Source organism: Corvus hawaiiensis, chromosome Z (assembly GCF_020740725.1).
Source record: "Corvus hawaiiensis isolate bCorHaw1 chromosome Z, bCorHaw1.pri.cur, whole genome shotgun sequence".
In the NCBI taxonomy this organism is placed as follows: Eukaryota; Metazoa; Chordata; class Aves; order Passeriformes; family Corvidae; genus Corvus; species Corvus hawaiiensis.
In genome coordinates this window covers 969,908-991,073 of record NC_063255.1, presented here as the reverse complement: position 1 = coordinate 991,073, position 21,166 = coordinate 969,908, and the positions used below count along the sequence as shown (strand labels likewise).

Genomic DNA, 21,166 nt, shown 5'->3' with positions numbered 1-21,166 from the left:
ATAACGGGTATTGATGTGAGATATGAAATATGTTATCAAATCTGGATATTAGACTTTAAATCCCCTATCGAATCGAGATATTAAGCATTAAATGTGATATTGAACTTAGATATTAGAGATATTGATAAGCTATCAACTGCCAATATTAGAGACATTAAATATGGTATCAGTATTGATTTTAAACCTTAACTGTGATCGTGAATATAGATATTAAAGGCATTAAATATGATATTGAATCTGATTATTAAGCATTAGATGTGATGTTCAATATAGATATTGAACATTAAATAGACATTAAACCTTAAATATGATGTTAAATACTGATATTAATCATTCAATCTGGTGTTACCTCTAAATATAAGCATTAAATATGAGATTAAATATAGATATTAAAGATACTGAATATGATCATAGACAGAGATGGTAAATATGGTATCAAGCATTAGATGTGGTATTAAATATCGATATCAGACATTAGATGTGATGTTAAATACCGATATCAGACATTAGATGTGATATTAAATGCAGATATCAAACGTCAGCTGTGATGGTGAAGGCAGACGTGCCGGGTTCAATCTGTTGAATATCGATATCAAACATTAGGTGTGATATTAGATACCGATATCAAGCATTAGGTGTGATATTAGATACTGATATCAGACATTAGATGTGATATTAAATGCTGATATCAGACATCCACTGCGATGTTAAATATTGATCTCAAACATCAGCCGTGACAGTGAAGGCAGATGTGCCAGGTTCAATCTGTTGAATATCGATATCAAACATTAGGTGTGATATTAGATACCGATACCAAGCATTAGGTGTGATATTAGATACCGATATCAGACATTAGGTGTGATATTAAATACCGATCTCAGACATCAGCTGTGATATTAAAGATCGATCTCAGACATCAGATGTGATATTAAATATTGATGTCAAACATCAGCCGTGCCGGTGAAGGCAGATGTGCCAGGTTCAATCTGTTGAATATCGATACCAAGCATTAGGTGTGATATTAAATACCGATCTCAGACATCAGCTGTGATATTAAATGCTGATATCAAACATCATGTGATATTAAATGCTGATCTCAAACATCAGTGACGGTGAAGGCAGACGTGCCGGGTTCAGAGCGCTCCGTGCCGCTCTGCTGAAGCCCTGGCTGCGCTCTGAGTCCATGAACGGCACCCGCTGCAGGCTGTGATCGATAAGTAGCCACGGGCAGGGGCGCAGCTGCCAAATCGCAGCGGGCACGTGGAGGGAGGGAAGGGCTCCGGCTGCTCAGCACCCGTGTGGAAGTCCCAGTCCCAGTCGCAGTCCCAGTCCCAGTCCCAGTCCCAGTCCCAGTCGCAGTGAGGCTCGAGCTGCCCGGTGCCCTGGCTGGTTTGGGCGTGGGTACAGGGATAACAGGGCTGGGGAAGTGTGTGAATGGACAGTTATATAAACACAGAGCTGGGGAAAGGGACAGGGTGGAAATATGGAGGTGGACAGGTAGGCAAATAATAGATCAATAGATCAGTATATCAATATATAAATATATCAGTATATCAGTATGTCAGTGTATAGCTAAATAAATATAGAGATGTGCAGGTAGGCAAATAATAGATCAATAGATCAATAGATCACTATATCAATATATAAATATATCAGTATATCAGTGTATAGCTAAATAAATATAGAGATGTGCAGGTAGGCAAATAATAGATCAATAGATCAGTATATCAGTATATCAATATATAAATATATCAATATATCAGTATATCCATATATCAGTATATAGCTAAATAAATATAGAGATGTACAGGTAGGCAAATAATAGATCAAGATATCAATATATCAGTGTATCAGTATATCAATACATCAATATATAGCTAAATAAATATATAGATCTACAGGTAGACAAATAATATAGCAATATATCAGTATATCAATATATCAATATATCAATATAGAGCTAAATAAATATATCGATGTACAGGTAGGCAAATAATATATCAATATACCAGTATATCAATATAGAGCTAAATAAATATGTAGATATGCAGGTGTATAAACATATAAATGTACTCATATATAAATATATATAGCTAAATAAATATATAGGTACCTAGGTACATAAATATATAAATATATGAATATAAAAATATATGAATATATAAATATATAATTATGTAAATATATAAATCTATAGATATATCAATATATAAATATATAGCTAAATAAATATGTAAATGTACAGGTGTATAAATACATAAATATATAAAGAGATAGATATATAAATATATATAGATATATCAATATATAAATACATAGCTATATAAATATCTAGATATATAAATATCTAGATATATAGGTATAGAAATTTATCGATAGACAGGTATATAAATATATAGCTAAATAAATATATATACAGGTATATCAATATATAAATTTTTAAATATATACATATCTAGAAATATAGGTATAGAAATATATAGATATACAGGCATATAAATATGTAGCTATATCAATATATAAATATATAGATATACAGGCGTATAAATATGTAAATATATAAATATGTAGCTATATCAATATATAAATATATAGATATACAGGTGTATAAATATATAAATATATAAATATGTAGCTATATCAAGATATAAATATATAGCTACATAAATATCGAGATATATAGGTATAGAAATATATGGATATACAGGCATATAAATATCTAGATACATAGCTATATAAATACATAAATATATAAATGTGGAACTATATATATAGAGGTATAGAAATATATCAATATATAGCTACATAGATATATAGGTATAGAAATATATAGATATGTAAATATATGAATATATAGCTAAACAGATATAGAAATATAGAAATAAATAAGTGTCTAAATATATAAATATATAGCTATGTAAATATAATCATATATAGCTATAGAAATACATGGATATAGAAATATAGAAATATATAGCTATATAAATACATAGGTATATAAACAGAAATATATCACTATAGAAATATATAGATATAGAAATATAGAAATATAAATAGATATAGCTATATAAATACATAGGTATATAAATATAAAAGTATATAGCTATCTAAATACATAGGTATATAAATATATAGATATAGAAATATATAGCTGTAGAAATACATAGATATGTAAATATATAAATATATAGGTATATAAATGTATAAATGTGTAGATCAGGATTGGATATTGGAACTAAAGGAATCAATCCATCAATCAATCGCTGTAAGCAAATCGATACCTCGAATTAAATCCGAATTCCTAAATAAATCCTTCCCTATCAATACATAATAATTGATCAAGAATGATAATCATAAAGAACAATAAGCTGTAAATAATAATCAATACAGCTGTATTCATATATGAGTATATAGCTCTATAAATATCTATTTATATGGTTAATATTGCTATATTCATATGTGAGTATATAGCTCTATAAATGTATTTACATATCTAGTTTATTTAATATCTATTTAAGATGGCTGTATTTATATATGAGTATATAGCTCTGTAAATATCTATTTAATACCTATTTAATATAGCTATAGTCATATGTAAGTATATAGCTCTAGAAATAGATTTTTATATATTTGATATAGCTATATTCCTATATAAGTAACTAGCTCTATATATTTTTATATATTAGTATAGCTGTATTCATCTATAAGTAACTAGCTCTATAAATGTATTTTTATATATTTAATATAGCTATCTTAATATATAAGTAACTAGCTCTATAAATATATTTATATCTATTTAGTATCTATTTAATATGGCTATGTTCATATATTAGTAACTAGCTCTATAAATATATTTTTATATATTTAATATCTATTTTATATAGCTATATTCATATATTAGCATATAGCTCTATAAATATATTTTTATATATTTAATATCTATTTTATATAGCTATATTCATATATTAGCATATAGCTCTGTAAATATATTTATATATATCTAATATCTATTTAATATAGCTGTATTCATATATGAGTATATAGCTCTATAAATATATTGATGTCTATTTAATATATATTTAATAGCTCTTTAATACAGCTATATTCATATAGGAGTATATAGCTCTGTAAATATATTTATTTATATCTAATATCTATTTAATATAGCTGTATTCATATATTAGCATATAGCTCTGTAAATATATTTATATATATCTAATATCTATTTAATATAGCTGTATTCATATAGGAGTATATAGCTCTATAAATATATTTATATTTAATAGCTATTTAATATAGCTGTATTCATATATGAGTAACTAGCTCTATAAATACATTTTTATCTATTTAGTGTAGCTATATTCATATATGAGTATATAGCTCTATAAATATATTTATATCTATTTAATATCTCTATATTCATATATCAATAACTAGCTCTATAAATATATTTATTTAATATGGCTTTATTCATATATGAGTAACTAGCTCTATAAATATATCTATTTAATATCTCTATATTCATATATCAGTCACTAGTTCTATAAATATATTTATATCTATTTAATATCTCTATATTCATATATCAGTCACTAGCCCTATAAATATATTTATATCTATTTAATATCTCTATATTCATATATCAGTAACTAGCTCTATAAATATATTTATATCTATTTAATATCTCTACATTCATATGTCAGTCACTAGTTCTATAAATATATTTATATCTATTTAATATCTCTATATTCATATATCAGTCACTAGCCCTATAAATATATTTATATCTATTTAATATCTCTATATTCATATATCAGTAACTAGGTCTATAAATATATTTATATCTATTTAATATCTCTACATTCATATGTCAGTCACTAGTTCTATAAATATATTTATATCTATTTACTATCTCTACATTCATATATCAGTCACTAGCCCTAGAAATACCCATTTCTCTACATTTATCGAGCTCTATCGATCACTATCTGTGCCATATCGATACACATCCATCGATCTCTGCCCTATCGATCCGGCTATCGATCTATACCCAAACCCGTCGATATCCAGCAGCTGGGGGGGTGTGTTCCATAAAACAGACACCCAGCTCCAGCAGGATTTGCTGGGGGGGTGTGTTCCATAAAACAGACACCCAGCTCCAGCAGGATTTCCCGGGATAACGCCCGGCACGGAGAGGGGATGGAGAGGGGCAGCTCCGAATCCCCGCCAAGGGCCGGAGCTCCGCAGGGCTGGGCCTCCTCCTCCTCCTCCTCCTCTGGGCCATCAGTGAATGGCATCGATGATCCCTGCTATAGATGATCAATAGTGGGTGTATTGGATGTGGATCCCATTGATTGTGAGATCCCCGGTATATATCAGCTATAGGATCTATTTTATAGTGGATGTGGATCCCATTGATTCTGGGATCCCCGGTATATATCAGCTATAGGATCTATTTTATAGTGGATGTGGATCCCATTGATTCTGGGATCCCCAGTATCAATCAGCTATAGGATCTATTTTATAGTGGATGTGGATCCCATTGATTCTGGGATCCCCAGTATATATCAGCTATAGGATATATTTTATGGTGGATGTGGATCCCATTGATTCTGGGATCCCCGGTATATATCAGCTATAGGATCTATTTTATAGTGGATGTGGATCCCATTGATTCTGGGATCCCCGGTATATATCAGCTATAGGATATATTTTATGGTGGATGTGGATCCCATTGATTCTGGGATCCCCAGTATCAATCAGCTATAGGATCTATTTTATAGTAGGTATATTTTATATATATCACATTTATTCTATCGATGATCCCTATTCTAGATCAGCTATAGAATATATTTTATATTCGATATATTTTATATGTATGACATTTATTCTGTGACCCCTATTATATATAATCGATAGAATATATCTTAGATATATTTTATATGTATCACATTTATTCTATGATCTCTCATATATAATCTCTATGATATATTCTATATATTATATATTAGATATATTTTATATGTATGACATTTATTCTGGGATCCCTATTATATATAATCTGTAGAATATATTTTATATTAGAGATATTTTATACCTATCCCATTTATTCTGTCTATGATCCCTATTATATAATCTATAGAATATATTCTATATATTCTATATTAGATATATTTGATGTGTATCACATTCATTCTACCTATGATCCCTATCATAGGTCATCTATACGATACACTCTATATATCAGATCTATTTTATATGTATTACGTTTCTTCTACCTGTGATTCCTGTTATAGATCATCTAGACGATAGATTCTGTATATTCTACAGATCAGATCTCTTTGATGTGTATCACATTGATTCTGTGAGCTCTATTCTATATCATCTATACGATATATTCTATAGATCAGATCTATTTGATGTGTCTCACATTTCTTCCGTGAGCTCTATTGTATATCATCTATATGATATATCCTATATATTAGATATCAGATCTATTTGATGTGTACCACATTTCTTCTGTGATCTCTATATCATCTATACGATATATTCTATAGATCAGATCTATTTGATGTGTATCACATTTCTTCTGTGGTCCCTATTACATACCATCTATATGATATCATCTATATGATATCTATATATCATCTATATCCTATATATCCCATCCATTTGATGCGTACCACTTTTCTTCTCCCTATCTGGTATCTATCCCGTCTATTCCATGGATTCCATGTGTTATATGGATCATACATATCCCATATGCGTCCAGGTCATCATGGATGTGTTTGATCCCGATTATTCCTACATCCATTACTATTTTTATTACTATTATTATTATTATTATTACTATTATTATTACTATTATTATTTCTCGGTGCTGAGCGATTGAAGTGGGTTCTCCCTCGTCCTGCTCCCTGTTCCCAGCTGGAATTTCCCCGGAGCGGGCCGGGGCCGGAGCTGTGCCGGAGAGGCAGCAAAGGGGGAACGGCGGCGTTTCTTCGGGATGAGGGGAGGTTGCAGTGGGAACGGAGGGAAAGATGGAAAAGAGGGAAATCTGGGAGAGCGGCGGGGAAAGGCTGGAGCTGGGAATGATCCGGTGAAAGGGAGAGTGAAAGTCGGGAATGCAGAGAAATCCCCAAAATGGGGAAAGGGAGAAAATGGAGGGGAGTGGAGGAAATGGAGGGAATCGAGGAAAAGAGAGGAAGTAGAGAAAAATAGAGAATATCGAGAAATAGATGGGAAATAGAGAAAAAGAGAGAAAATGGAGAAATGGAGAAAAATAGGGGAAATAGAGAAAAATAGAGAATATAGAGAAAAATAGAGGATATAGAGAAATATATGGGAAATAGAGAAAAACAGAAAATGTAAAAATGGAGAAAAATAGAGGAAATAGAGAAAAATAGAGGAAATACAGAAATATATGGGAAATAGTGAAAATAGAGAAAAATAGAGAAAATAGAGAAATGGAATAAAATAGAGGAAATAGAGAAAAGAGAGGAAATAGAGAAGAATATGGGAAATAGAGAAAACTAGAGAATATAGAGAAAAATAGAGAAAATGTCGAAATGGAGAAAAATAGAGGAAATGGAGAAAAATAGAGGAAATAGGAAAAATAGAGAAAATAGAGAAAAATATCTAAATGGAGAAAAATAAAGGAAATAGAGAAAAATATGGGAAATAGAGAAAAATAGAGAATATAGAGAATACAGAGAAAAATAGAGAAAATGTAGAAATAGAGAAAAATAGAGAAAAATATCTAAATGGAGAAAAATAGAGGAAATAGAGAAAAATAGAGAATATAGAGAAAAATATGGGAAATCGAGAAAAATAGAGAATATAGAGGAAAGGATAGAAAATAGAGAAAAATATCTAAAGGGAGAAAAATAGAGAAAATAGAGAAAAATAGAGAAAATACAGAAAAAGATAGAAAATGTAGAGAAATATCTAAATAGAAAAAAATATGGGAAATGGAGAAAAATAGAGAAAATAGAGAAAAGGATAGAAAATAGAGAAAAATATAGAAAATATAGGAAATAGAAAATAGGGAAAAAGACAGTAGAGAAAAATATCAAAATAGAGAAAAATAGAGAAAATAGAGAAAAATACCTAAATAGAGAAAAATCTAGAAAAAGATGGAAAAGATCGAAAAATATCAAAATAGAGAAAAATAGAGAAAATAGAGAAAAAATATCGAAAGATAAAAAATAGAGAAAAAGGTGGAAAACAGGGAAAAATCTCTTGAAATCTAAAATAGATACAAATATAGAAAATAGAGGAAAATGTGGAAAATATGGGAAATGTGGGAATTGTAGGAAAATATGGGAAATATGGAAAATATGGGAATTATAGGGAAATAAGGGAAATATGGAAAATATGGGAATTAGAGAAAAATATGGGGAAATATGGAAAATATGGGAATTAGAGAAAAATATGGGGAAAGAGGGGGAAATAGAGAAAAATGTCTAAAAATAGAAAATCGGGATTAAAGTGCTCGGGATTCCCAGAAATCCCCAGGAATGGCAGCAGCCCAAACCTCTCCCAAAGTTTTCCCGACGTTTCCGGCGCCTGCGGCCAAAATCCCTCGGGAAGAAGGAGAATGGGAATTCGGGGTGTAAAATTCCCGGGATTTTCCGTCCCTTTCTGTCAGGGGTTGTTCTTTGGGTCCTGGAGGAAGGGAATTTGTTTATCCCGGAGTTTCTTGGGAATATCCGGAGTGGGTTTGAAGGGCTGGAATTCCATGAAAAACGAGGCCAGCGCCTCATTCCCGCCGGCTGGGCTGAGAATCCAAGCAGCCTTGGAAGGATTTGGGAATTCTTCCAGCTTCGCATGTGCAGGGAATCTTGGATTTAAAGCCGCTGGCAAAACTTGGGAATTTCTTCTGGCAATTGCAGGAGGGAATCGGGAATGGAATTTTGGTGTTGAACAATTCCCGGAAGTTTTCCGGCCGCTGCATCCACAGGGAAACCCCAGGCTGCTCCAGGGATGGAATTCCCAACCTCGGAGCTCGCTTCCCTCCCTCGGGATCCGCGGGAATTCCGCCCTTTCCCTCCCTGACCCCCTGCGCGCTCCCGCCGCAAATTCCCGGGATTTTTGAGCCCGGATTTCGGGAACGTCGCCCTGCGAGGACGAGAAACTCGGCATTCCGTCGGCTCGGCCTCGGCCTCTCCCGTTTTTCCATGCTGCCGGAAAAAAAAACCCCTTCGGAACGCTCCGTCGGGATCGCTCTGCTCCCATCAGCGCATTCCCGGTTCTTCCCATTCCCTTTTATCCCGGGAAAAAAGACTCCCGGCCCCTCTTTTCTCGGAGCCGCTGGACGCCGCCAGATAAGGGCGGCTCATCCTGTGGATCCTTCATCCCGATCCATGGTTTTCTTCCCGCTAATCGCGCCGTGAAGGCGGCATTATGCAAATTCCCGCTTGAAACGCCCGGAATGCCCATTTGCATCGGGATTTCTGCGGAAAAATCCCGGCCCCGTGCGGGATGTGGGAGCTGGAGCTCGTTAAATCCCGGGGAAATGAGGGATGGGGCTGCCGGAAATTCTCGGGATGAGAGGAACCGGGAGCCAGGTGGAGCCCTTGGAGCTGCTCTCGGGAGCTGGGAATTCCCTGGAATTCCGGGAATCCCAGGAAATGCCTCCGTGCAGCCCTGGATTGCTGGGATTGCTCATCCTCCAATCTCTGGCATCCTTGGCAAACGCCCGGGAGCCCCTCTGAAAACAACAGGGAAAGTTCTTTGGGAAGAGCGCCGCCGTTCCTTTCTATCCCGGCTTTTTTCCCGGCTTTTTTGGGAATGGAAAGGCTCCTGGAAAAGGGGAATTCCCGCCCCCATCCCGCTATTAATGAATGGGGATTCCCAGATCCTCCCACGGCCCCCCTGATTCCGTTCCCTAAAATCTTTTCGGGAATAATGGGAATAAAGCTCTTCCCAGGGAATAAAAAGCCCCAGAGCGGGGCTGGAAAATCGGGAGAGATCCATGGATTTCCTGGGAATGCTGACGGAGAGGCAGCTCCGCCAGCAATGGATCGGTAATTAACAATGAGAATTAATCCTTCTTTGAATACTTCCACCCGAAATTTGGGATGAAAGGCTGGAATGTTCGGGATCTCGAGCTGGCTTCGAAAATCCAGGGGAATAAAACCGATCCTAAAATAACCTGGAAGGTTTGAAAATGTGGAGAATTATCCCGGCTTTCCCTTTGCTTTTGATTAATTCTTTAATTAATAGAGCACCTTGACTTCGTTAATTCCTTAGGAATGGAATTTTGGGTTAATTAATTCCTGACTTTCTTCATTCTCGGCGTGATTTTGGAGAGGAAAATCCGGCTTTTCCTGGTTTTCCTCGGATTGGGCTTCTTGGAATCCAACCATTCCCAGTCCGGAATCCCGGGATTTGGGTTGGTTTTAATCCCTGCATCCGCCCCTTCTCACATGGCCGAGGTTAAGCCGGACTCAAAGCCGGGCCTAAGCCCCAGCTCAGCCTCCTCCTGCCTTCCCGCTATTCCCGACCTCTCCGTGCCTTTGATTCCCAGCTCCTCTCAGCGCTTCCTGCCTGAATCCGGGGACAATTCCCGGCTTTCGGCTCGGAGGGGAGTGGCCGGCTCCCGGGAGGGCTGATTAGGCCGGGATAATTGGGAATGCGAGCGGGAGGAAGGCGCCGGATCCGTTTAATCAGGGCTAATTCCTCTCCTCGAGCTCGGAACCGGAGGGATTTTGCCGCTGGATTTATTCACAGATTCTGCCGGAAAAGGCAAAACGTTCGCTTCCCTCGGAGTTTCGCCGAAGCTGCCGGAGCCTCGCTTCCCGGACGGGACGGAATTCCCGCTCCGGGATGGCTCCGAGCTGCTGCCTTGGCAGCAGGACCCGCCTCTTCCCAAAATTCCCGCTCTGGGAATGTTCCGTGTGCTCCGGGATCTTCCGGAGCCTGCATTCCATGGGATCCCGGAGTGCTTACGGGGATGGGGCGGCCGAGGGAAAGGGAGCCCCCATTCCCAGAGGGATCGGAACCCTCCGGATGCGGCTCCGGTGCTCAGCCTCGCCTTTCCCTTGGGTTTTCCCTGGAATGCACCAGGAATCCTCGAGGGATTTCTCCTGTTCCCTGTTTTCCTTCCGCTTTTCCCTTCACGGGCTGGGGATGTTGGGTGAATTCCCGCTTTGCCAGGATCCACCTGCTTCGCTCTCGGAATGCTTTGGGAATGCTCCGGGATGGATGGAAAGGGAGGAGCTGCGAGGCCCCTTCCATCCCAAAACCTTCCGAAAAACTGGGATAGAAAAGCGAGCGCGGCGAGGGAATCTGGGATGTTCCTGCTGCCCGGGCATGACATCATCCGGAATGGGCTTCTTTTCCCTCTCGGATTTCCTTGACCCCTTTCTAACTCGGGGCGTTCCCGCGTTCAGCCTTTCCCATCTGGAAACCATTTGCGCCGCACAGGATGAGGGAATCAAACTCGGGAAGCTGCGAGCGCAGGGAGAGCTCGGATCCGGGAGGGAGAGCTCGGATCCGGGAGGGAGAGCTTGGATCCGGGAGGGAGAGCTCGGATCCAGGAGGGAGAGCTCAGATCCCAGAGGGAGAGCTCGGATCCGGGAGGGAGAGCTCGGATCCAGGAGGGAGAGCTCAGATCCCAGAGGGAGAGCTCGGATCCGGGAGGGAGAGCTTGGATCCGGGAGGGAGAGCTCAGATCCGGGAGGGAGAGCTCAGATCCCAGAGGGAGAGCTCGGATCCAGGAGGGAGAGCTCGGATCCGGGAGGGAGAGCTCGGATCCAGGAGGGAGAGCTCGGATCCAGGAGGGAGAGCTCGGATCCGGGAGGGAGAGCTCGGATCCAGGAGGGAGAGCTTGGATCCCAGAGGGAGAGCTTGGATCCCAGAGGGAGAGCTCGGATCCCAGAGGGAGAGCTCGGATCCGGGAGGGAGAGCTCAGATCCCAGAGGGAGAGCTCGGATCCGGGAGGGAGAGCTCGGATCCGGGAGGGAGAGCTCGGATCCCAGAGGGAGAGCTCGGATCCCAGAGGGAGAGCTCGGATCCCAGGATTTGAGTGCAGGATCCCAGAGGGAGCGCAGGATCCCGGGATTTGGGTGGCACGGGATTTCTGGGATTATCCAACCTCCCGCTGCGCAGGCTGCTCCAAGCTGCGCAAATTTCCATGGAAAGCGCGGAGCACCCTGGCAGCCAGCAATTCCTTCCCACTGCAGGGTAGGGATTCCGGGAATCTGGGAATGCTGCCTGCCAGGTGCCAAACAGAATTCCCAGGGAACAGAATTCCCGTGTCCAAGGCAGCCTGGAATAAACCGGGATAGCCCCGTGGCAAGGCATGGAATGGGATGATCCCTAAAATCCTTCCCAGCATCCCGCTAAGCCCAGAATTAACCGTGGCAAACTCCAGCTTGTTTCTCCCGGAGCAGGGAGCGCGCGGCAGGCCCGGAATGCTCGCCCGCTCCGGGGTTTTTCCGTGCGCCGGAGCTCAGCTGCTCCCAATTTCCGGGCGAGGCCTTGGCCCCGTTATCCCGGGAGAAAGATCTGGAAGAGCCGACATCTGCTTCGCATTGTGGGAAGGCGGCGTTTCCTTCCGGCCCTTTCCCGGGAATGCTCTTCCCGGCGGCAACATGTGGCCGGAATTAGGGAGCTGCTGGTGGAGAAGGGAAAGCTGGAGCAGGTCCTGGGGAATGGCTCTCGAAACCAGGGGGGGGTTTCCAGGAAAACTGGGAAAAGCGGTGCTAGAAGGGAGGGAATTCATCCCTAAAAACTGAGGGAATTTGTCCCTAAAAACTGAGGGAATTGTTCAGGAAAACGGGGAAAAGGGGTGCTAAAAGGGAGGGAATTTGTCCCTAAAACTGAGGGAATTCGTCCCTAAAAACTGAGGGAATTGTTCAGGAAAACTGGGAAAACTGGTGCTAAAATGGAGGGAATTTGTCCCTAAAACTGAGGGAATTTGTCCCTAAAAACTGAGGGAATTGTTTCCTAAAACTGGGAAAAGTGGTGCTAAAAGGGAGGGAGTTTGTCCCTAAAACTGGGGGAATTTGTCCCTAAAAACTGAGGGAATTTGTCCCTAAAAACGGAGGGAATTTGTCCCTAAAAACTGAGGGAATTGTTCAGGAAAACTGGGAAAAGTGGTGCTAAAATGGAGGGAATTCGTCCCTAAAACAGAGGGAATTTGTCCCTAAAAACTGAGGGAATTTTTGCCCAAAACGTGAGGGATTTTTTCCCTAAAACTGAGGAAAAAATTTCACTAAAATGGAGGGAATTTTTCACTAAAACCTGAGGGAATTTTCCCTTAAAATCCGAGGGAATTTTCCCCTAAAATCCAAGGGAATTTCTCCCTAAAACCTGAGGAAATTTTCCCTAAAATCCAAGGGAATTCTCTCTAAACCTGAGGGAATTTTCCCTAAAATCCAAGGGAATTTTCCCCTAACATCCACGAATTTCTCCCTAAAATCCGAGGGAATTCTCCCTAAACCTGCATGCGGCAGCAGCCCCGGCGGGCCTTGCAAAGGAAGGACAACCGGGATCATTCCACGTTTTTCCATTCATCCCAAGTTTTGCTCTTCCTTGGGACACTCCAGCAATCTCTCTCCCGGATCCCGGCCTCGCCTTCGCAGCCTCCCTCTCGCCATTCCCGCTCCTCCTCTCGTTTTCCCCGGGATTTCCTGCGACTCGCTCCCGCTTTTTCCCAGCCTTCGGCCCTGCCAAGATTCCCGGGGGATCTTCCCGACCCTTTGGGAAGAGCCGGGCGCTTTTCCAGCCGCTCTTCCCGGCCGGATTGCGCTTCCCTTCTCCCAGCGGGCGCCGTGCCAAGTGCTGCCATCCGCCGCCTGCTTCAAAATGGAGGCGGCGAGGAATCCATTTTCATCCCGGAGATGCCGGCATTCGGGATTTGGGATTCGGCCTTCCCGGCCATCTGGAGATCGTGGAATCCATCCCGCCGGAAACACGGAATTCCCTTGACCCGCCTGGTGTGGTTTGGGGGGATTCGGGCTCGCAATTCCCTCCCGAACGGGAGGAGCCGGGCAGGTATTCCCGAGGGAAAAGCGGGAATGAACGAGAGGTTTGGCACGGAGAGTGGAATAATCCCGAGGGAAGGAGCTGGGTGCTCTCTCCCTGCTGGATTTTAGGATTTTAGGGAATTTCAGAGCCCCGGTTGCAATCGACAGCGTCGCTCCAAAATTCGGAGGGCTCGGGGGATTTTGGTTGGGGTTGGGGGGGTTTTTTTTTTTTAGAAAAATCCCAACTTTTGGAGCTCCTTGCAGTCCTGCGGAGCGGGTGAACTCGGCAGGCTCCCATCCCAAAAAAAAAGCCCGCATTGTTCCCAGTTCCTGTTGATTCCCGGCTCCGTGGGGCGGCAGGAAGAACATCTGCACATCTGCGGATATTGGATTCCCAGAAATCCAGACTTCGGCCAAACGTCCCTGGCTCAGGCTGGAAAATGTCAGCCCGGAGCCGCTCTGGGAGCCGGGAATTGATTCCCGGCCGTGCGGCGCCGGAAGGTTTTGCATTCCCAGAGAATTGCGGGATGCTGGGAGGGGATCTGGGGGGGAATTCCCAGGTTTTTGGGGTCGCAGTTGCCTAAAGGAGGCTTTTTTCCCGCAGGTTTATGCTCCGTCGGCGAGCACCGCCGACTACAACCGGATTCTCCCGGTTTTCCATCCTCCAAACCAGCAGCCAGCACTTTTCCCAGCTCCTTCTTCATGCAAGGTAAGAGGCACAATTCCATTCCCGTCCCTTTTCCCAGATTTTCCTCCTCCGGAGGAGCTTTTTGGGCTCGTTCCCGTAAAAAAAACGTGGATTTGTGCGTCCCTCACGGAGCTGGAGCTCGGAGCTCCCGGGGTTTTGCTGCTCCACGAGCGGGAAATTGGGGATGGATTCCTGGAGAGCATTCCCGGAGTTGGGAAAAGCCCGGAGAATCCGGCTGCTCCTGTGGTGCCCTTCCCTGGGAAGGATGGGAATGGTGGAATAGGGAGGGCGGAGCAGCTCTCCGAGGTCACCTTCTCCAAGTGTGCCCCATCCAGGGCTTTTTGGGGAATTGCAGGGAATGATTCCAAGGCTTTCCCGGGTATGATTCCAAGGCTTTCCCGGGTGGGAATTCTTCCTCTTTTTTGTTTTAATCTCGGTAATGAAACTTCCTGGAATTCCAAGGATTCCCGGTGCCATTCCCAGCACCATTCCTGGTGCTGTTCCTGGTGCTGTTCCCGGTGCCATTCCCGGTGCCATTCCCAGCTCCATTCCTCATTCCCAGCTCCATTCCCACCTCCATTCCCAGCTCCATTCCCCGTTCCCAGCCCCATTCCCAGCTCCATTCCCCATTCCCAGCTCCATTCCCCATTCCCAGCTCCATTCCCAGCTCCATTCCCCATTCCCCATTCCCAGCTCCATTCCCCATTCCCAGCCCCATTCCCCATTCCCAGCTCCATTCCCAGCTCCATTCCCCCTTCCCAGCTCCATTCCCAGCTCCATTCCCAGCTCCATTCCCCATTCCCAGCTCCATTCCCCATTCCCAGCTCCATTCCCAGCTCCATTCCCAGCCCCATTCCCCATTCCCAGCTCCATTCCCAGCCCCATTCCCCATTCCCAGCTCCATTCCCCATTCCCAGCTCCATTCCCAGCTCCATTCCCCATTCCCAGCTCCATTCCCCATTCCCAGCTCCATTCCCAGCCCCATTCCCCATTCCCAGCTCCATTCCCCATTCCCAGCTCCATTCCCAGCCCCATTCCCCATTCCCAGCTCCATTCCCCATTCCCAGCCCCATTCCCCATTCCCAGCTCCATTCCCCATTCCCAGCTCCATTCCCAGCTCCATTCCCCATTCCCAGCTCCATTCCCCATTCCCAGCTCCATTCCCAGCTCCATTCCCAGCCCCATTCCCCATTCCCAGCTCCATTCCCAGCTCCATTCCCCATTCCCAGCTCCATTCCCCATTCCCAGCTCCATTCCCAGCCCCATTCCCCATTCCCAGCTCCATTCCCCATTCCCAGCTCCATTCCCAGCTCCATTCCCCATTCCCCATTCCCCATTCCCAGCCCCATTCCCCATTCCCAGCTCCATTCCCCATTCCCAGCTCCATTCCCAGCTCCATTCCCCATTCCCAGCTCCATTCCCCATTCCCAGCTCCATTCCCAGCTCCATTCCCCATTCCCAGCTCCATTCCCCATTCCCCATTCCCCATTCCCAGCCCCATTCCCAGCTCCATTCCCAGCTCCATTCCCAGCTCCATTCCCCATTCCCCATTCCCACCTCCATTCCCCATTCCCGGCTCCGTTCCCGGTGCCATTCCCACCTTTCCCTCTTGCAGATGGCCACCACGGCAGCGATCCCTGGAGCTCGTCGAGCGGGATGAACCAGGCCGGCTACGGGGGAATGTTGGGCGGCTCCTCCCACCTCGGCCAGGCCGGCAGCTACTGCAGCCTGCACCCTCACGAGCGCCTGGTACGGAGCCGGAATTCCCAGGAAAACCCGCGATTCCCACCCCAAACTGTGCCGTTCCCAGTTTGCATTCCCATCCCAAACTGTGCCATTCCCAGTTTACCTCTGCATTCCCATCCCAAACTGTGCCATTCCCAGTTTGCATTCCCATCCCAAACTGTGCCATTCCCAGTTTCCCCCTTCATTCCCATCCCAAACTGTGCCATTCCCAGTTTCCCTCTGCATTCCCATCCCAAACTGTGCCATTCCCAGTTTGCATTCCCATCCCAAACTGTGCCATTCCCAGTTTCCCCCTTCATTCCCATCCCAAACTGTGCCATTCCCAGTTTCCCTCTGCATTCCCACCCCAAACTGTGCCATTCCCACCCCAAACTGTGCCGTTCCCAGTTTCCCTCTGCATTCCCATCCCAAACTGTGCCATTCCCAGTTTCCCCCTTCATTCCCATCCCAAACTGTGCCGTTCCCAGTTTCCCTCTGCATTCCCATCCCAAACTGTGCCATTCCCAGTTTGCATTCCCATCCCAAACTGTGCCGTTCCCAGTTTCCCTCTGCATTCCCATCCCAAACTGTGCCATTCCCAGTTTGCATTCCCATCCCAAACTGTGCCATTCCCAGTTTCCCCCTTCATTCCCATCCCAAACTGTGCCATTCCCAGTTTCCCTCAGCATTCCCACCCCAAACTGTGCCATTCCCAGTTTGCCCTCTGCATTCCCACCCCAAACTGTGCCATTCCCAGTTTCCCTCTGCATTCCCATCCCAAACTGTGCCGTTCCCAGTTTCCCTCTGCATTCCCATCCCAAACTGTGCCATTCCCAGTTTGCATTCCCATCCCAAACTGTGCCATTCCCAGTTTCCCCCTTCATTCCCATCCCAAACTGTGCCATTCCCAGTTTCCCTCAGCATTCCCACCCCAAACTGTGCCATTCCCAGTTTGCCCTCTGCATTCCCACCCCAAACTGTGCCATTCCCAGTTTCCCTCTGCATTCCCATCCCAAACTGTGCCATTCCCAGTTTCCCTCTGCATTCCCACCCCAAACTGTGCCATTCCCATCCCAAACTGTGCCATTCCCAGTTTCCCTCTGCATTCCCATCCCAAACTGTGCCATTCCCAGTTTCCCCCTTCATTCCCACCCCAAACTGTGCCGTTCCCAGTTTCCCTCTGCATTCCCACCCCAAACTGTGCCATTCCCAGTTTCCCTCTGCATTGCCATCCCAAACTGTGCCATTCCCAGTTTCCCCCTTCATTCCCATCCCAAACTGTGCCATTCCCAGTTTCCCCCTTCATTCCCATCCCAAACTGTGCCATTCCCAGTTTCCCCCTTCATTCCCACCCCAAACTGTGCCATTCCCAGTTTCCCTCTGCATTGCCATCCCAAACTGTGCCATTCCCAGTTTCCCCCTTCATTCCCATCCCAAACTGTGCCATTCCCAGTTTCCCCCTTCATTCCCACCCCAAACTATGCCGTTCCCAGTTTCCCTCTGCATTCCCACCCCAAACTGTGCCGTTCCCAGTTTCCCTCTGCATTCCCATCCCAAACTGTGCCATTCCCAGTTTGCATTCCCATCCCAACCTGTGCCATTCCCAGTTTGCCTCTGCATTCCCATCCCAAACTGTGCCATTCCCAGTTTCCCCCTTCATTCCCACCCCAAACTGTGCCATTCCCACTTTCCCTCTGCTTTCCCACCCCGGAGTGTGCCAGGGCAGCTTGGAATCACCCAGGCACCGGAATGCGATCCCTAAAATCCCTCCCGGCGAGCGTGGCAGCGCCTTTCCCTCCTCTCCACACGCCGCCATTCCCTGTTTTCCCGCTTTTCCAGAGCTACCCATCCCACTCCTCGGCCGACATCAACTCCAGCCTCCCGCCGATGTCCACGTTCCACCGGAGCGGCACGAACCACTACAGTGCCTCCTCGTGCACGCCGCCCGCCAACGGCACCGACTCCATCCTGGGTGAGCATTCCCGGCCCTCCGGAAAACCGGGATCGGCCCAAACCGCCTCCGAGCCCGGGATATTCTGGGAATGTTTCCATCTGGGAATGGAGGGATTCGATTGCAGCTCGTGGCTCTCCCAGCCCTGCTGGCAGTAAAGGGTTGGAAGGGGATGAGCTGTTCCCAATTCCCATTCCCATTCCCATTCCCAGGGCTTTGCTCTTTCCTGCTCGGCTTTTCCAAGCGGGAATATCAGGGATATCCCTTCATTCCCTGAGGGAAGCTCTGTGTCATTCCCCATGCTCTTCCTCCAGGGAATTCCCAAATTTCCTTCCCTGCTTTCCCCCATCCCTGGAAGTGTCCAAAGCCGCCTTGGACCGGCGGAAAAATGAGCCGATCCCGACATTCCCAAAGCTCTCGGTGCTGGGCCGAGGCTGCGGGAAACGCAAAGCCCCGGATCCAAAGAAAGGATCCGAGGGCGGCTTTTCCCTGCGGAATAACCCAGGAGGAGCGGGAGAATTCCACGGGAATTCTGAGCGGGAATTCTGTGTTTCGCAGCCAACAGAGGAAGCGGAGCCGCAGGCAGCTCGCAGACCGGCGACGCGCTGGGAAAAGCCCTCGCCTCTGTAAGGAAACCCTTTGGAATTCCCGTTTGCACCTTTCGGAATCGGAGTTGGAGTCCCCTGGGGGCGGCTGGAGTTGGCCAAGACGAGCAGCGAATCCACGGGAATAGGGACGATCCGGGCAAAGGGGGTTGGGACAGCCTAGGAATGGGAAGAGGGAAGGCTCGGCCCCCGTTCCCACGGGAGAGGGAGGCCGGCCCGCAGCCACAGGATTCCTTCGGAATTTCCTGGCAGCTCCCCGTGGTTAAAGGCAGCCGTTCCCGCCTTGGGCCGGGATAACGGGAGCCGGAGTAGCCCCAGGCCAGCCGGGATATTCCCGGCCCGCTCCTCTTATCCCGGCCAGCAGCGCTGCCCTTGGAGCCGGGAGCATTCGGGTATTTTCTGGGCACAGTGGGTTCCTCTGAGTTCTCATGACGCCGGTTCATGCGAGGAAGTCGAGCCACTACAAACGTGTCCTGGGCGATCCCTGGGATCATGCCAATCCCGGGAATCCCTTCCCAAGGGAAGGCGTGCAGCTTCCTGCATCTCCTTAACGAGACCCATCTCGGCACGAAGCCTTTCGGAGCTCGGAATTCCGGGGGCTCCGTCGGAACCGGGAGGCTTTTCGCGCCTGGCCTGCTCTCGTTTGAAATGTCGGGAATGCATAAGAATTCCAAGGTCTTTTTTTTTTTGGCATCGGGATGTGTCGGCTTTAGATTAATTGTGATTCATCTTTTGAAGATCTATTCTCCAGATCACACCAACAACAGCTTTTCATCAAATCCTTCAACTCCTGTCGGTTCTCCCCCTTCTCTCTCAGGTATTGTTCCATTCTCTTTTACTGAAGTTTTCCTAAGTGCTTGCTGGTGGTGTGGTGTTTTTTTTTTGGGAAGAGATGCCGGGATGAGGTCCCACGTGGCAGCCGTGCATCCCAAATCCCCTCAGCGGAGAGAACTTCCCGAAAGTTCCCGTGCTCGATCCGTCCTTCCCTCATTCCGGGGAGTCGGGATTGCCCGCGGCGCCACGGTTCCGAGCTGAATGCAGGGAATTTGGAGAGCAGCGAGGATTTTTATAGGATCAGGGTGGCCCAGGAATCCTGGATTGACCTTTAAAGGTCCCTTCCAAGCCCCAGCACTCCAGGATTGCAGGATTTGGGGGATTTTTCTTGCCAGCATTTGTAGGTTTTCCCCAAACCCGCTCGACTCGGGATCATCCCAAGGGAACAAATCCCGAGGGAACAAACCAGGCCCTTGGGATATTATTCCCTGCAGTTAGAATTCCCAATTTTTAATCCGTGAGGGTTCAGCTGCTCCTTCCAGGCAGCTCATCCCACCCCTCTGGAAAATCCCTCTCCTCGAGGCCAAGCGTGGATCCCACCATTGCAGAATCCCGCTGTTGGAACTCCCCGGGCAGGGAAAGCTGGGATCCATCCCGGGAATCCCGTCAGGATCCCACGGGGACGAGCCCCTCCGGGAATGGCGCAGGACGATCCGGGAGAATCCCGCATCCGCCTCCATCCCGCAGAGCCGGCAGGTGGCACAGGGAGCTCCCAGAGCACCTTCCCACCCGGATTTTCCCTGATTATCCCAAACTTCAGACCGCCCAGCCCCTCCTTGCTTTTCCTTGAGGCAGGGGGAGCAATTCCCTGAGAATTCGGGGATGAGGGCAGAAGGCAGCGCCGGCAGCCCGGCAAAGGAGCGGATCTCGGCGAGAGCTGGAAGTGTCAAGCGCTGACCTTTAAAGGTCCCTTCCAAGCCCAAACATTCCAGGATCCCAGGATTTCGGGATTTTAGCCTTTATTGCCAAGATTAGCAGGTTTTCCCCCAAAGCCGCCTCGTGCCTCCCGATCATCCCAAACGCCCAGAGCGGGGATCAGAACGAGGCGGAGACGAAAGGATCTGCCACGAGCTCCGGCCTAGCCTGGCTCGTTCCGTGTGGGAATGCCCGGAAGATCCCAAACAACGGCCTAGATATCCATGGAAGCATTGGGAAAAGCCCGGCTTAGCGCAGCCTGGTTCAGCGCAGCCCGGCTTAGCACAGCCCGGCTTAGCCCGACCCTTGGGTGGCCTGCGGAAGTCGGCGAAAGCCGGAGGAGGGGATTTGCTGGGCCGAGTTCTAACGGTAATTCCGGTTTTACTTGTTAGCAGGAACAGCTGTTTGGTCTAGGAATGGAGGTCAAGCGTCATCATCTCCCAATTATGAAGGTCCCTTACACTCCTTGGTA

General features: G+C 45.7%; 2 protein-coding genes across 11 annotated transcripts in view; one reads left to right on the top strand and one right to left on the bottom strand.

Annotated features, from left to right (window-relative positions):
• The window catches only part of LOC125320304 (transcription factor 4-like), a 148,266-nt gene that overhangs the window by 30,689 nt on the left and 96,411 nt on the right, over window positions 1-21,166 (bottom strand). The gene's annotated exons all lie outside the window — the stretch shown is intronic.
• Window positions 1-21,166, top strand: part of LOC125320302 (transcription factor 4-like) — a 51,425-nt gene that overhangs the window by 7,439 nt on the left and 22,820 nt on the right. The window contains 6 exon segments of the mRNA XM_048292443.1: window positions 14,581-14,685; window positions 16,280-16,413; window positions 18,229-18,361; window positions 18,899-18,966; window positions 19,684-19,762; window positions 21,090-21,163. Coding sequence (XP_048148400.1) covers window positions 14,581-14,685; window positions 16,280-16,413; window positions 18,229-18,361; window positions 18,899-18,966; window positions 19,684-19,762; window positions 21,090-21,163 — 593 coding nt within the window.